Raw genomic sequence first — 16250 nt, 5'->3', positions numbered from 1 at the left:
ATGTCTCCCTTAAACCAAACTGGTGTTAGCCACACTGTCTTCCACATGCTGGGCATCCCAGGGCTTGAGAGCCAACACATGTGGATTTCCATCCCCTTCTTCATATCCTATGTCACTGCCCTCCTTGGGAACAGCCTGCTCATCTTCGTTATCTTCTCAAGACGCAGCCTCCATGAGCCCATGTATTTCTTCCTCTGCATGCTGGCAGGAGCAGACATTATCCTCTCCACATGCACGGTTCCACAGGCCTTGGCCATATTCTGGTTCAAGGCTACAGAGATCTCCCTCAACTGCTGCATCACTCAGCTCTTCTTCATCCACTCCACCTTCATCTCTGAGTCAGGAATCTTGCTGGTGATGGCCTTTGACCGCTACATTGCCATCTGCTACCCACTAAGATACACCACCATTCTGACACATACACTGATTGGGAAAGTTGGTATAACTATCTTTCTGAGAAGTTATGGTACAATTTTCCCCATAATATTTCTTTTGAAAAGATTAACTTTCTGCCAAAATAATATCATTCCACACACCTTTTGTGAACACATTGGGTTGGCCAAATATGCTTGTAATGACATTAGAGTGAATATCTGGTATGGATTCTCCGTACTGATGTCAACAGTGGTTCTAGATGTCATGCTAATTTTTGTGTCTTACATGTTGATTCTTCGTGCTGTCTTCCGCATCCCTTCCCAAGAGGCTCGTCACAAAGCTCTAAATACTTGTGGTTCCCATGTCTGCATCATTATCCTCTTCTATGGACCTGGAATTTTTACAACTCTTACTCAGCGGTTTGGACGCCACATTCCACCTCATACCCACATCTTATTAGCTAATGTCTGCATTTTGGCCCCACCTATGATGAATCCCATCATTTATGGCATCAAGACCAAGCAAATTCAAGAGCAGGTGGTCCAAATGTTGTTCCCAAAGCACATCACTTTGGCATAAAAAAATCACTTTGGTTTTTAGAATCCCAAGCTCTCTGAGAAGTGGTCTCTGCTAATGGTAGGTAGAAGGAATTTACTGAAATAGAACAGCTCAATGAGTGTGAGTGGTCCCTAAAGCACCTTTACCAAGGAGGTCATAGAATTTACTCTTCCCTGGACAAAAGAATCTGAGAGAGTAGTCACATTAATGAACAAGAAAGCTCCTGAAGAGCATAAAGTATGACTGCTTTGGGGAAGTAATGAATCCTTAGAAAGGTAGCATGATCCTCAGAAATCCATGAAGAACAGTTGCTCTGGTCTAGGAACTACTTCAACTATTCTCATTGAATTTCTCCTTTTATTATTGTTTTTGTTTTTCATTATTTTTTAGTATTATTAAATTTGTTGTTTGATATTATTCATTTTTTATTGTTTATAATTGTTTTGTTTAGAATATCGCATGGCAGAGCCTGGCAAGCTACCCATGGTGTATTCAATATGCTAAAAATAGTAACAATAATGGGCCTCATTTCCCTGACCCTGAACTCGACAGGGACGAATGGAGAAGTTACTGGTGCCCACTCAAGCAAATAGATGAACAACGGGACTACAGTGATACAGTGATACAATTGTTTTGTTTATTATATCATTGTATTTTGTTTGGAGCCTCACCAAACTGTGTTTGGAACTTATTCCTGCCTCTGTACTCAGGAATGATTCCTGGTGGTGCTCAGTAGACCATATGGGAAGCCGGAATTGAACCCAGGCTACATGCAAGGCAAATGACCTACCTACTGTACTATTGCTGCTCCCCCTTCTCACTGAATTTTTTAAACTCTATGACATCTTGTGATAACTCAGGAAAATCACATGCCAATCTCTACTCCTAGTTGTCCTTCATTCTACTAAATGGCCTTCTTTAAATTAGGGATTCCTAAATTTTGAAGTTGGTTCTACTATAATTTATTTTCTATAAAGTTGCATATCTGTAATAGAGAATGTCAACAAATGGTATGGTTTTTATTTTTCAGAACAACCCTTGACAAGACTTGGGATTAAGTAACATATCATTCCAACAATGGGAAAATAATAGTATGGTTCTCATGATGGGTGGAAGGAGGGAAGCATATGCAAGGACACTGTCTAAGAACACAAACTCGACCAATCTCTAAGTTAGGATACACTTTTGAATGACCTCCTCAAGAAACATTCAAGTCTGGATAGAGTCATACCCAGGAATGCTCAGTGGATGTTCCTGACTCTGCTAAGACATGAACCTAGCTGACCCATGTGATGCTTGTGTTTAATTCCCTGTACAAACTCTCTAGTCCCACTCAAGGTCGTTAATGAACTAATCCAATCTTCTTTACAGAAACACTTTCCATGCCATTTTCAAAGTAAGCAGAAAATCAGACACACTAGACCATTAACTCCTCAGCTTTTCCTGATTATGCTCCACTCTTCATGTTTCTTTGTTTTGCTTAGATGATCTCCATTCACTTATTGGAAAGTATTTGTTCTTACATTTTTACCCAATTCTCAATTTGCTTTCTCCATGACACTCTCTGACTATAACTTCTCCTTAAAATACTATTTACTTTATACCCTATAAGAAAATTAATATTTTCCTATATAATAATCATTTTAGGACCAGAAAAGTATACAGCAGGAAGAGAATTTGCCTTGCACATGGCCAATCCCGATTTGATTCCCTGCACCCCATATAGTTCCCCACCTCCCTTCAGGAGTCAACCCTGTGCAGAGAGCCAGGAATAAGCTCTGAGCATCTCTGGGTGTGGCAAAAAAAACATAGATAAAATATTTTTTAATGTATGTACATATATCCATACATACAAATATAAATACACACAAGCATTGTCTAAGGAAATATAAGTAGGTCTCTAAGGAAAAGATTGTGGAGTAGTAAGATTTTTCATATTCATATTCATATATTTTTATTTTCTATTATAAATTTCAGTCAAAGCTGTGGGACTTTTTTCCTCATTATAATTTTATGTAAGAAATAACTCCAAAACACTCTTCTTTTCTTTCTTTCTTTCTTTCTTTCTTTCTTTCTTTCTTTCTTTCTTTCTTTCATTTTTCTTTCTTTTCTCCTTTCTTTCCTCCTTTCTTTCTTCCTTTCCTTCTTTCTTTCCTACTTTCTTTCTTCCTTTCTCTCTTTGAGGTAAGGTGACTTGCAAGTTTCCATATTATTGTTTTTTTCTTACAATTCTTCTTCTCCTCCCACACCATCCGAGTGCCAACACTCCACCTCTATCCCCAAGTCCCTTCCCCTCTTCCTTGCTTTGTTTTGTTTAGATTGGGAAATGCCTAGTGCCTTCCTTTGTTCCACTTATGAAAGAGATCATCTGGTATTTGTCTCTTCTTTCTGACTCACTTTACTTAACATGATATCCTCTAATTCCATTCAACTTGTACTAAACACATGCCCTCTTTTTTTTCTCAAAGCTGTCTAATAATCCATATATATATAAAATCTCATCCCATACATTTATCATAAAAGAAAAATTATATCTTATTCATATTTCTTGTTTTATACCCCTTTGATTATAAACTATGTTCCTTATAGAAAACATAAAGATTATTGAAATATAAAACACATGTGAAATTAAATTTTTGAACACATAAACTTATATTCCTCAAGTACATTTTAGTTTTCCTTCTATATAGCTGTGCTTCTATATCTCTTTACTGACGTGTCTAGATCTATCCCGTATCTGAATGTGTGCTGTATTTTTTAATCCATCTGTATCTATCTTTATCTATAATTATATATATCTGGAAAATATTGTCATGTGATGCATAATAAAAGCATTGATCTTTTCATATGATCTATAATCTGCTTTTCTATCAATACATTATTGGCATTAGTTACTTCTTAGTTAATCAATTCTATATCTATATTATATTTTATTTCAGTTTTAAATTATTTATTCAAGTATTCAAGTTTTTTCTGCATGACATATAACCACATGTTTAAAACTTTAAGGCTCAGTTCTTCTTTTGCTGAAGTACAGAGATAAGTATTTTCTGAAATTCCTTTTAAGCTTTTTATTTTTATGTTCAAGACAAAAGTTCAGTGTAAGGGGCCAGAGCGATAGCACAGCGGGTAGGGCGTTTGCCTTGCACGCGGCCGACCCGGGTTCGATCCCCGGCATCCCATATGGTCCCCCAAGCACCGCCAGGAGTATTCCTGAGTGCAAAGCCAGGAGTAACCCCTGAGCATCGCTGGGTGTGACCCAAAAAGCAAAAAAAAAAAAAAGTTCAGTGTAAGACAATTGGACAGTTGGAAAACAACAAACATATAAACAAAATCAATAGTTGGACAAAACAACCTCTGGTAACATAACTTTATTGCATTCATTGTTCTACATAGCACTGGCACTGTCGCCCCATTGTTCATGGATTTGCTTGAGCGGGCATTAGTAACATCTCCATTGTGTTACTTGTTGTTACTGTTTTTGGCATATCGAATATGCCATGGGGAGCTTGCCACACTCTGCCGTCCGGGCAGGATACTCTCAGTAGCTTGCCGAACTCTCCGAGAGGGGTGGAGGAATCGAACCCAGGTCGGCCGCATGCAAGGCAAACTCCCTACCCACTGTGCTATCGCTCCAGTTCTACATATTTTCATAAATCATTTATACTGCTGGTCATTTAGAGTTTCCCATTTTATATCTATATAAATAGGACTTTTTGGGCATCTTATATATAAAGCTTACTCTTACTTTTCAATTCTTATTTTAATAATAAAGTTCTAAAAATGTTATTACAAGGAACCAGAGAGATAGTACAATGGGTGAGGCACTTGCCTCACGGGTGGCCAACCCAGAGTTCTATTCTCGGCATCCCATATTGTCCCCCAAGCACCACCAGGAGTAATCCCTGAGCATTGCCAGCTATGACCCAAATAGAAAAAAAAATTTATTTAAACAGACCTCATAAATTTCTGTTTGAATCTTATAAAACTGCACTAGTAAAAGTTGCATTCTACATCTCTCCACTAATAATGGATTTGTTTATGTTTACTTAAAAATATCTGGGGCGTTGGGGCTGAAGCGATAGTACAGCACGTAGGGCGTTTGCCTTGCACGCGGCTGACCTGGGATTCCCAGCATCCCATATGGTCCCCTGAAAACCTCCAGGAGAAATTCCTGAGTGCAAAGCCAGGAGTAACCCCTGTGCATCGCCGGGTGTGACCCAAAAAGAAAAAGAAAAAAGAAAAATGTCTGGGGACTGAAGAGATAATAAAGAGGTTAAGGCACTTGCTTGCATACCACTGACCCCAGTTCCATCTTCAGCTCCCCAAGCATTACCAGGAATGATCCCTGAGCACAGAGCCAAACATAAATTGTGACCCAAAAATCAAATATGTTTGCTTTTATTTTGACTTCAAAAGGTCTAAAGTGAAGTTGAAGCAATAGTACAGTGGGAAGGGTGCTTGCCTTGCACGTGGCCAACCAGGGTTTAATTTCCAGCATCTCATATGACCGCCTGAGCTTTGCCAGGAGTAATTCCTGAGTGCATAGTCAAGAGTGACCCCTGAGCATTCTGGCGGTGGACCAAAAACAGACAAAAAAAAAAAAGGTCAAAGTAATCATCCACTGTAATTTTGATCTGTACTTTTATTGTTATCAAAGTGAAACATTCATTGAATTTTCACTTGTTATCTTATTTGTTGAGTATCAAGTTATGGCTCCTGTGCTGAGTATTTTGCATGCATTACCTCACATTGTTTTCTTATGGTCTACAAAGACATGTATTACAGATGAGGAAATGTAAAATCTTCCAAGGAAAATGGCGGAGAGGAAAACAAGTTTATTCCTTTTTTCATGTTATGTGCTCTTGGCTACTAGAATTCTAAAATTATTCTGACTGTTCCTACTTTTGCCCAATTAACTCTTGAAAACTCTGCCATTCTTATGCCTTTCTTCCACCTTTCGAATTAATCAATAAATGGTTTCATTCTCATATTCAAGTTTTATTCACTATCATTTATTCTTCTCTATAAATTGATTTAAATATTAGTAGCCATATACATGTCTTCTTTTGTGTTTTTCCTCCCATTGGTTAATCACACAAAATTCTTACGAGAGATATAGTACAGAGATTAAGACTCTTACTTTGCACACAGCCAGTATGGGTTCTGTCCCTGGCATCACATATGGCCCCCTAAATATCATCAGGTATGATCTGAACATGCGCCCAGAAATAAGCCTTGACCCCCACCAGGTGTGACCCAAAAGCAAACAAAAAACTTTTCTTAGGTTAGAATTAGCTTGTTATTGAAATTAATTTCTCCATCTTCACTTTCTACTCTCTAATTAGAACCCTTTTAAAAACATCATTCTAAACATGATGTTTGGAATGGTGACAATTATATAGTGTTTTATTTGCCAAAATAACTATTTTCATTTCTCTTCATCTGTCTTTATTTAACATTTAAGTTTTTAATTTTTCATTTTGAAATAATTTTAAATTCGTAGGAAGTTGCAAAAGACTAATGCAGTGTAAAAAAATATAATATAGTAGCATGTTTACCCTTCATCCAGTTTTCCTCTGTGGTAAGAACTTGTCGTGTATGTGTGTGTATGTATCTTAACTACAGTACAACATGAAAATCATAATAATGATGTTGATACAAACTACACAACAGATTATGGGTGTTTTTGTTTGGTTTTGATTTTGTTTGGGGTCACACTGGAGGGACTTTGGGACCATACGGAGTTTCAGAGATCAAACTCTAGTATGACTCATGCAAAGCAAGTGCCCTGACAGCAGTAATATCTCTCCAGCCCCAGAACTGATTATGTTCCATTAGCTTTGTAAGGGTATAAAGTGTTATTGAACCTATACGGGTCTCTGAAGTGATGTTCTGTCTTTTTTGTAATCATGATTTTTGGGCCACACCCAGCACTGTTCTGGATCACTCTTGGAAGTGCTTGGGGAACCATGCAGTGCCTGTAATCAAACCTACACAGCCTGTACTTTTCATTTCTGTAGTTCCCTCGTATGCTTTCTCATATCTGCTATTTCTTAGCTGAAATATTCTAATTTTTCTTTCAAGAATGTTAATGATTGATTGCTGAAGAATTTTTATACAATTGCTTCTTTTTTTTTTTTTGCTTTTTGGTTCAGACCCAGCGATGCTCAGGGGGTACTTCTGGCTTTGCACTCAGAAATTAATCCTAGCGGTGCTTGGGGGACCATATGGGAAGCTGGGAATTGAACCCGGGTCGGCCGCGTGCAAAGCAAACGCCCGACCTGCTGTGCTATCGCTCCAGCCCCTACAATTGCTTCATTAGGCAAGGAAACCTAGTAGGTTTGGTAAGAGTATAAATTGGTATAGTCACTATAAAAAAAAATAGCATGGATATTCCTTAAAATTTTAAATAAAGAGGCAGACAGAGAGCTGAAATGGCTAGAGCACAAGTTTTACATGCTGGAGTTTGGGGTTTAGTTCCTGTCACCACCCCCTGGTCCCCCAAGCATCAACCAGATGACCCCTAGCACCTGAAAGTGTGGTCTAAAATACGTAAAATTAGAAAGCATGCTGTCAGAGAGATGGCTGGGTGGTCCTGGGCACGTGTGTAGATGATCTAGGACTGGAGTTCAAATACTGACACAAGACAGCTCCCACAAAGTGTGAATAAACACATAAGAAATAAAAACTACCAAAACATCTATGACCAGGGTTGGCATTAGGGCAAAAGAAAATACCAAATATATTTTCTGTGATGACTCAGATGAAAACACAGGAAACAGGGGACCAAAACAATGCTTACAAGCAGTGTTTGAGAGGATATTACTTTTGCAGAAATTCAGTCTTCTCAGAACAAATATTATGGGGAAATGTATATACCATTCTTCTCATAAAGATGGACACAACAATTTTCCCATCAATGCATGTGTGAGTATAGTGGTGTTTCTCATGGGGGAGCAGAAGTAGCGGTCAAAAGCCATCACCAAGCAAAATGTCTAACTCAAAGACAAGAGTGAGAAGAAAGAAAACATAAAGCACTGCAAGAGGACTCCCCAGCATTGAAACAAAAGATAGCTAAGGCCGGGGATACTATGCGAACTGAGAGGACAACATCTGCTCCAGAGAGCATGCAGAGGAAGAGGCAAACGGGCTCATGGAGGTTGTGGTTGCGCTCTGAGGACATGAAGATGAGCAGATGTTCCAAAGCACAAATGACACAGGAAATGAAAAAGGGGAGGAAATCTATTTGTTCTAGTCCTCAAGACCAGGGACACCCAGTAAAGGGAAGCCAGTGTGGCTGACCCAAGTATGGTTTTTAAAAAGGCATGGCAGATGGGATGACCTTGGATGTAGGATATCATTGGTTTGTCCTTTCTCCCTTGCCACAGAGTTTGGGCTTCTCTGGTCCACTAGGAGCTTAGGTATATCAGTCACGCCCATCAAGGTGCTCCCGAGTCACTCCCACTCCTTTGTCTATATGTAATCACTTCTATGCTCTCTTCCCCAACTAGTAAATCAGCTCTTCCCCTAATCAGACTCTGTTCATTTGTAAGGTCAGACCTTTCTAGGACACTGAAATTATAAGTTAAGATTGCTTTTCTCCTCTCCTCGTGTCTTTTGAATAGTTTACCTTAAAACAATATCCTTTTTGTATGGACAAAGAAAGACAGTTGTTAATAAGCTTTGGTAACATGGGATTTAATTGGCTTCAAATATTATTCACTCCCGGGCATCTACTTTCTCAAGTTAAGCCTCAGCTGCCCTTACTTCCTAGCACCCCCAAAAGTAGGGGCCGATGAGGGACGAGATGGACCCAGGGCATGCGGTGAGTTATGTGCTACCCTGGCATCGAGATGGGCCTGGCCAAAGTGCCTAATGCTTAACTATATGTTAAGAGCTCGGTCATGGACATGTCATGTCATGATCCAAAAGCAACTACGAGACTAGGACCCTGCTAGGGATAGGAAAGACTAATCTGGCCTGAGCACTGTAGTCTGAGATCAAGATGACCCCAGGAGAGCAATTCTATAAGCTTAATGCATCTCTTGCTATGTCCATACAAAATGATTAATATTATGAATGCTCATATGTTAGTTGGACAAGGAAGGAGAAACACATCCATGGGATTCTGCTCTTGGGTGGGTGTCCTGCTGAAAGAGAATCTGTCCTAGAATAAGCATCGCCTGAGGGAAGGAACTTTACCCCTATTGATGGTGACCACACCTATGTGTAAGCCCCAACCCCTCATTCTTAGGGATTTAACTGGGCTGTGAGCTGTGAGAGTGGGCTGGGGGCTGGTCCTGGGGCTGGTCCCAGGGCAATCCCAGGGCCAGATCTGGAGAAGCTAGACCAAGATCCAGATCCAAAGGAGAAGGAGTATGAAGTAGCATGGGGGAGGAAGAAGCAGGAGGAGATTCAGAGGAGAATGGAGATGGGAATGGAATAAACTGCAACTGAGACCAACCCGCCTGGCTCTGTTCCTTCCTTCGCCTGCCTCATCATCGCCATCAATCTCCCCGGGGTGGGGGAAGCAGCTGGAGACTACCAAACGCAGGTGGCAGGAGAGACAGAGTGTCGAAGCCCTGTGCCCTGTGCACGGTGCCCAGTGCCCGTGGTGTGCTGCTCAGCGTGGCCCACTCCCTTTTTCTTTTTTGTGTTTTTACACACTTGGACTCCCTTATCTTTGCTCAAAGAAAGATAAAAATAGATTACTTTCAGAGACTTTCTTTGGTGTCTTCTTGTATTTAGCAGTGACTTAGTTTTCACTGTAAAGTTTTTCACCTCATTTGTTCATTGATTCCTAGGTATTTGAGGTTTGGGGACACTATTTTGAATAGCATTATCTTTTCATTTCTTTTTATTCTATTTGGTTACTTGCATACACAACTGTCACAAATTTTTGTGCATTTATTTTGTAGTTTTCGATTTTGCAATATTGATTTATTGTTCCTAGGAGGTATTTTTGTGGTATCTTTAGAGTTTTCCAGGCACAATATCATACCATCTGCAAATAGTGTCAGTTTAACTCCTTTGTTTCAAGTTGGATCTATTTTTTTTGAGTGTTTTTATTGTTCTGTCAAGGATTTCCAAAACTATTTTGAATAAGAATGGTAAAAATAGGGGCCAGAGCAATAGTACAGAGGGTAGGACAATTGTCTTGCAAGCAGCTGACCCAAGCTCAATCCCCAGCATTCCATATGATTCCGCCCCGCCCCAAGCACCACCAGGAGTAATTCCTGAGTACAGAGTCAGGAGTAACCCCTGAGCACTGCTAGGTGTGGCAAAAAAAAAGAGTTATAAAAAGATCCTTTCCTTGTGCCTTGTTTGTTACCATTGACTTCGATATTGGCTATGGATTTGTTGTAGGTGGTCATTTCAGTGATGCCACTTCTTTATATCTTGACTTCCCAAAACACAAAAGCATTCATTAAAAAGGATACATGCATACACATGTTCATAGAAGTGTTTACTGCAATATCCAGAATATGGAAACAACCCAGGTATCCTATTACAGATGAATAGATCAAGAATGGATCAAGAATCTGTGGTATACAAGTAGAGGGTGTTGGGAGGACCCATTCGGGTTGGAAGATGTGAACTGAAAGTAGACTATAGACAGAACATGAAGGCCACGCAATACCTCTATTGCAAACTAAAACACCCAAAAGGAGAGAGAACAAAAGGAAATGCACTGCTGCAGAGGCAGGGTAGGGTGGTGGGGGATGGGGTGGGGATGATAAGAGGATTACTGGGATCATTGATGGAGGTGAATGGGCACTCCTGTAGGGGTGGGTAAACAATCACTGTATGAGTGAAATGCAAACATAAAAGTTCATAATTTTGTAACTGTACATCACAGTGATTTTCTAATAAAAAAATTTTTTTAAAAAAGAATCTGTGGTATATATACACAATAGAATACTATGAAACTATAAGACAAGACTATAGCATGCAATTTACCACAATGTGGGTGAAACTAGAGAGTACCATGTTGAGTGAAACCAGCCAGAAAAAGGAAAACAGAAAATGATCTCTCTCATATGTCAGAATATAAGGGAACTATCACCTTACATCACAGAGACTGGCATACATAAATAAAGAAAAAGAACAACCAGTGCTGGTGTGGATGCAGGGAGAAAGGGACTCTTCTTCATTGTTGGTGGGAATGCCGACCAGTCCAGCCTCTTTGGGAAACAATACAGACATTCCTCAAAAAACTAGAAATTGAGCTTCCATATGACCCAGAAATATCACTTCTGGGACTATACCCCAAAATCACACAGCAGAAATGACATCTGCATTTGTATGTTCATTGCAGCACTATTCACAATAGCCATAATCTGGAAACAACCCGAGTCCCCAAGAACAGATGATTGGTTATAGAAACTATGGTACATCTACACAATGGAATACTATACAGCTGTTAGAAAAAAATTAAGTCATGAAATTTGCTTATAATTGGATAGACTAGAGTGTCACGCTGAGTGAAATAACTCAGAAAAAGGAACAGACATAGAATGACTACATATATATAGTCATTATAGATATATAGATATAAAAGCAAAACAGAACAAATAACACGGTATGAGACTAACACCCAAGGACAGAAGAAACAAAGACCAGGACAAATGGTCCACGGTTTAAAGCCTGCTCAGAGGGTAATGGAGAGGGCAGTTGGAATAGAGAAGGGCCCCTTATGACAATGATGGTTGGAAGGAATCGCTCTATGATGACCTGTCAGTACCTGTATTGCCAACCATAATGCCGAGAGAGAGAGAGAGAGAGAGAGAGAGAGAGAAAGAAAGAGAGATAGAGAGAGGGGGGAGAGAGAGGGAGAGAGAGAGAGAGAGAGGGGAAGGGGAAGGGAGAGAAGAGGCAGGCTGGAGAAGGGTGGGAGTGGCAGGAGGGATACAGGGTATATTGCTGGTGCAAAATATACACTGGTTGAGGGATGAGTGTTGGCACTTAGTATTATTGAAATCCAATCACAAAAGCTTTATATTTCATGGTAATTCGATAAAAAATTCAATTTTAAAACAAAGGAATACGGGGCTGGAGCACAGCTGGTAGGGTGCAGTGCTGGCTGTGACCCAAAAAGCCAAAAAAAATAAACCATAGAAAAAAGAATGTAAGGGAGTAACAAATGGCCACAGAAAAACAAAACACAACAGAAGATTTTGTCCTCAGAACTGGGCTATCTACAGAAGGGTCTATCTAAAGGAGGGGAAAGCTTTGGGACATTGGTGAAAGAAAGTGGTCGCTTTGATGGGGAGGGGGGAGTGGTGTTTGGAACAGTATATGCATTTATTAATGGTACCTCAATAAAACAGCATAGGACCTCAATAAAAATGGGGTGGGGCATAAAAAAGATATTCAAGAAAATTTTAGTGAGCCAAATCCAGCAACATATGTAGGAATCATATATTGGGGCCAGAGAGAGAAGATAGCAAATAAGGCATTTGCCTCACACACGACTGATCTGCTGAGCCACATATGGTCTCCCTTCAACCTGCCAGGAAAGAGCCCTGAGCACATTGGCAGGATCAAGTCTTGAGCAATGTTGTGTGTGGCACACACAAAAAAGACAAAATCGTTATTGTAATTATTTATTTACTGTTTATTTTCCATCAAAAACAGAATATGCATTCTACATGTTACTTCTCCATTGTCCATTATATCATCTGAATGAAAAGACAAGATGTTTAAAATGTTTAATCAAGATATTTAAAATACTTTTGAAATCTACATCAAGAAGTTTAAAATACTTTCTTTGCAAATTATAAAACCATCAAATCATCACTTTGAACTATTTGGAAATAATGAACTACACAAAGAAATTATTATTATTACTTCTGTTAATATGATTTACTTTGCTTTTACATATCTAAATGTTCTTAATTCAATTTATAAATGTACATTAAGTTTTAAAATATTTTAATTTTTTTTGGTCTGGAATTACACCCTATGGTGTTCAGAGCTTACTCTTGGCTCTGCACTCTAGGGATCACTTCTGGCAGTGCTCAGGGGACCAGAGGGGTGCCAGCAATTGAACATAGATTGGCTACATGCAAGGCAAGCACCCTGCCTGCTATACTATCTTTCCAGCCTCTGTGCTACATTTTTAGCATAATTCTAGATGGAACAAGTTAGATGAGCCTGCTCAAAGACAATAATTGATTAATTTTATAATTGTTAACATGCAGTAGTATTCAAATGTTTGAGTTGTCTTCCAAGAAAGTAATGTTCATAAAATATTTCTTCATTTTTAGTTACACCAATTTTAGCTACACAAAAATTATTATATATTGTTATCAAATTATGATTCTTTTTAGTTTGCCTTGTGTTCTTCAAAAGTGTTCCAAAATAGCTGGAGCAATAGTACAGCAGGTAAGGCATTTGCCTTCCAGGTTCAATCCCCGGCATCCCATTAGGTCCCCCGAGCACTGCCAGGAATGACTCCTGTGCAGAGCCAGAAGTAACCCCTGAGCATCTCTGGGTGTAACCTAAAAAGCAAAAAAAAAAAAAAAAAAGTGTTTCAAAATAAAACAACAATTACATTATTTTAACGTTAAGTTTTTTTTCCACTTGATTTAGCACTTTAGTCAGTAATTCAAAATTATGTTCACTTAAGTGTACAAAATAAACATTTTAATGACCACCAATCATGAACATTAACAAGATAGTCCCTAATTATAAAAATTTGGTGTGTTGTATTTTAGTCCACTAGTGGATTCTTGAATATTTAATTCAAGCAATTGACAGTATAATTTTTATAAATTTTACATTAAAAAGATTTCCTATTTTCTGTCCTTCAATTGCTATATGTAGTGTTCAATTTATATGTAGATACTAAAAAGCCAAGCATAAAAAATTGTTAAATGGTGGTTAGGGGAGGATGGGGTGTAGGGGGACAGGACAAATATCCTTAGTGGTACAAATCTGCTATAAGTAGTAAATAAACCAAAGATACAGTACAGTAACTCTGGACAAGAGTATTTTTTATTTTGGGAGTGGAGGCTTTTGTTTGTTTTTTTTTCATTTTATAGAAAAACGCTAGATATTATATATATATATACATATATAGGTAATTAATTTTCAATTGTAATATAAGCGGTGTCAGGAACAAAACCCAAGTCAGCCATGTAAGGCAATTGCCCTATATGCTGTTTAACTCTGGCCCCTGTTTCACCTTTTCTTAATGCTGAATAACAGGGGTATGTGCCAGCAACAGGTCAACCTGTACCTACAGGGCGAATGCATCAGCAGCCCGATGGTGACTTGGAACTTCCTGACACCCCCAAATTGCCGCTGTGACTTTGGCCAGCCCCCAACAACTTGGGACCAAAATGGCCAAAAGTTAGGTATGTGGGAGCCATGCCCACAAACCACTTCTGGCTCAGCTATCCAAGCTCATTTATGGGCCTTATTTCAGAGACCCATAGATAAATCTCGAAACAGATCAAAAGCCGCAGTTAATCTCAGACCCACACATGGCTGAACAGACCGGGGTAAATTGGACTGGGGCCAGTTGGCCTGTGCCCACTCAAGCAGAGCCACTGGCAACCACTTGCTTCCACAATCCAAAATCACCACCATACCCCTGGCTTGACTCCACTGTCTGAGGACAGACCTCACCAAGATATAACCTGCTGAAAATTTTGGTATGCGGGTTTTGTGACTGAAATCTCCAGGCTTTCTCCCGGTCGGGATGATATTCCCAGACTTTCTCGGGTCAGGATGGACTAGCTCCCCCCTCCTCCCTTACTTCTGGAAGTCTCTGCAGTCACATCCACACCTCAAAGCTGCCACCTAACTGAAAATCTACTCCAGCTCCAGTCTTACCATCCCCATAAAAATTCCGAATGCCCTGAACAAACACCAGGATCTCTTAGCACCTGTATTACAAACCATAATGCATAAAAGGAAAAGAAGAGAGAGAGAAAGAAGAAAAGTGCCTCCTATAGAGGAAGGTTGGGGTAAGGGTGGGAGATTGAAGATGAGGGTGGGGAAACAGGGGACATTGGTGGTAGGAAATGTAACTGGTGGAGGGAGGAGTGCTGGATCATTGTATGACTAAAACCCAATTATAAACAGGTTTGCAATGGTCTATCTCACGGATATCTAATTTTAAAAATATATATTTTAAAGTAATGTGGAGTTCATGCCCAGCTCAATCAGCTTAATCAATGGCCGAATAAATAGCAATACTGGGGCTGGAGCAATAGTATAGCAGTAGGGCATTTGTCTTGCACGCGGCTCACCCAAGTTCGATTCCCAGCATCCCATATGGTCCTCTGAGCACCGCCAGGGGTTATTACTGAGTGCTGAGCCAGAAGTAACCCCTGTGCATTGCCGGGTGTGACCCAAGAACCAAATAAATAAATAAATAAATAGCAATACTCCTACATTAAAAAAGGCTGCATAGTATTCCAATGTCATATATATCACAACTTTATCCATTCACCTATTGTTGAATATTTGTTATTTCCAGATCTAGACAATTATACTTTTTGCTTAATTTTTTAAAATTTCATTGAATCAAGTACCCTAGAACAGATGAGTAGTTAAAGAAACATTTTTACATCTACACAGTGGAATATAAAGCATCTGTTAGGAGAGATGAAGTCATGAAATTTACTTATAAATAGATAGACATGGAGAGTATCGCACTTAAATTTTTTTAACTATTTGTATTCAAGTAATGGCATTTACCCTACTGTTAATCACACTTCCCATGTATACATTATTTCAACACCAGACCTATGACCAGAAACTTACCTCCATCAGTTTCCCAAGGACAACCCTCAATCATCCACCCCATGTAAGCTCAGAGTGAGTCTTCAGTTCTGATGACTTTGACTGCTGTTGTCCTCTTGCTATGTTTCTTTGTTTCCCCACATATGGAAGATCTTCTCTCTCTCTTCCTCTCTTTCCCTCTCTCTCTCTCTCCCCCCCTCCACTCTCTCTCTGTGTATGTGTTTGAAGTGATACCTACACACATATAGAAGAATAGAACTAATCTCTTGAAGTCCACAAAATTGTAAATCAAAAAGAGTTTTTCAAAATTAAATCTTTTGTTTGGAGTATACAAATTTAAATAATTAATACTATGCATGAATCTGTGCTAATACACTTTAGAGTTTACATTACAGCACTGTAGCACTGTTGTCCCACTGTTCATCAATTTGCTCAATCGGGTACCAGTAACGTCTCCATTGTGAGACTTGTTGTTACTGTTTTTGGCATATCGAATACACCATGAGTAGCTTGCCATGCTCTGCCGTGTGAGCAGATACTCTCGGTAGCTTGCCGGG

The 16250-nt window shown here is 39.3% G+C and overlaps 1 protein-coding gene across 1 annotated transcript; it reads left to right on the top strand.

Moving 5' to 3' along the window:
* LOC101546146 (olfactory receptor 52B4-like) lies at positions 1–954 on the top strand. Its single transcript, XM_004618283.2, has one exon. The coding sequence runs from the start codon at positions 1–3 to the stop codon at positions 952–954; it is 954 nt and encodes a 317-aa protein (XP_004618340.2).
* Positions 955–16250: the final 15296 nt, after the last annotated feature.

The sequence above is a fragment of the Sorex araneus genome, chromosome 6 (genome assembly GCF_027595985.1).
Source record: "Sorex araneus isolate mSorAra2 chromosome 6, mSorAra2.pri, whole genome shotgun sequence".
Taxonomy (NCBI): domain Eukaryota; kingdom Metazoa; phylum Chordata; class Mammalia; order Eulipotyphla; family Soricidae; genus Sorex; species Sorex araneus.
Note: the sequence above shows the minus strand (reverse complement) of the source record. Positions and strands in the feature narration are given on the sequence as shown.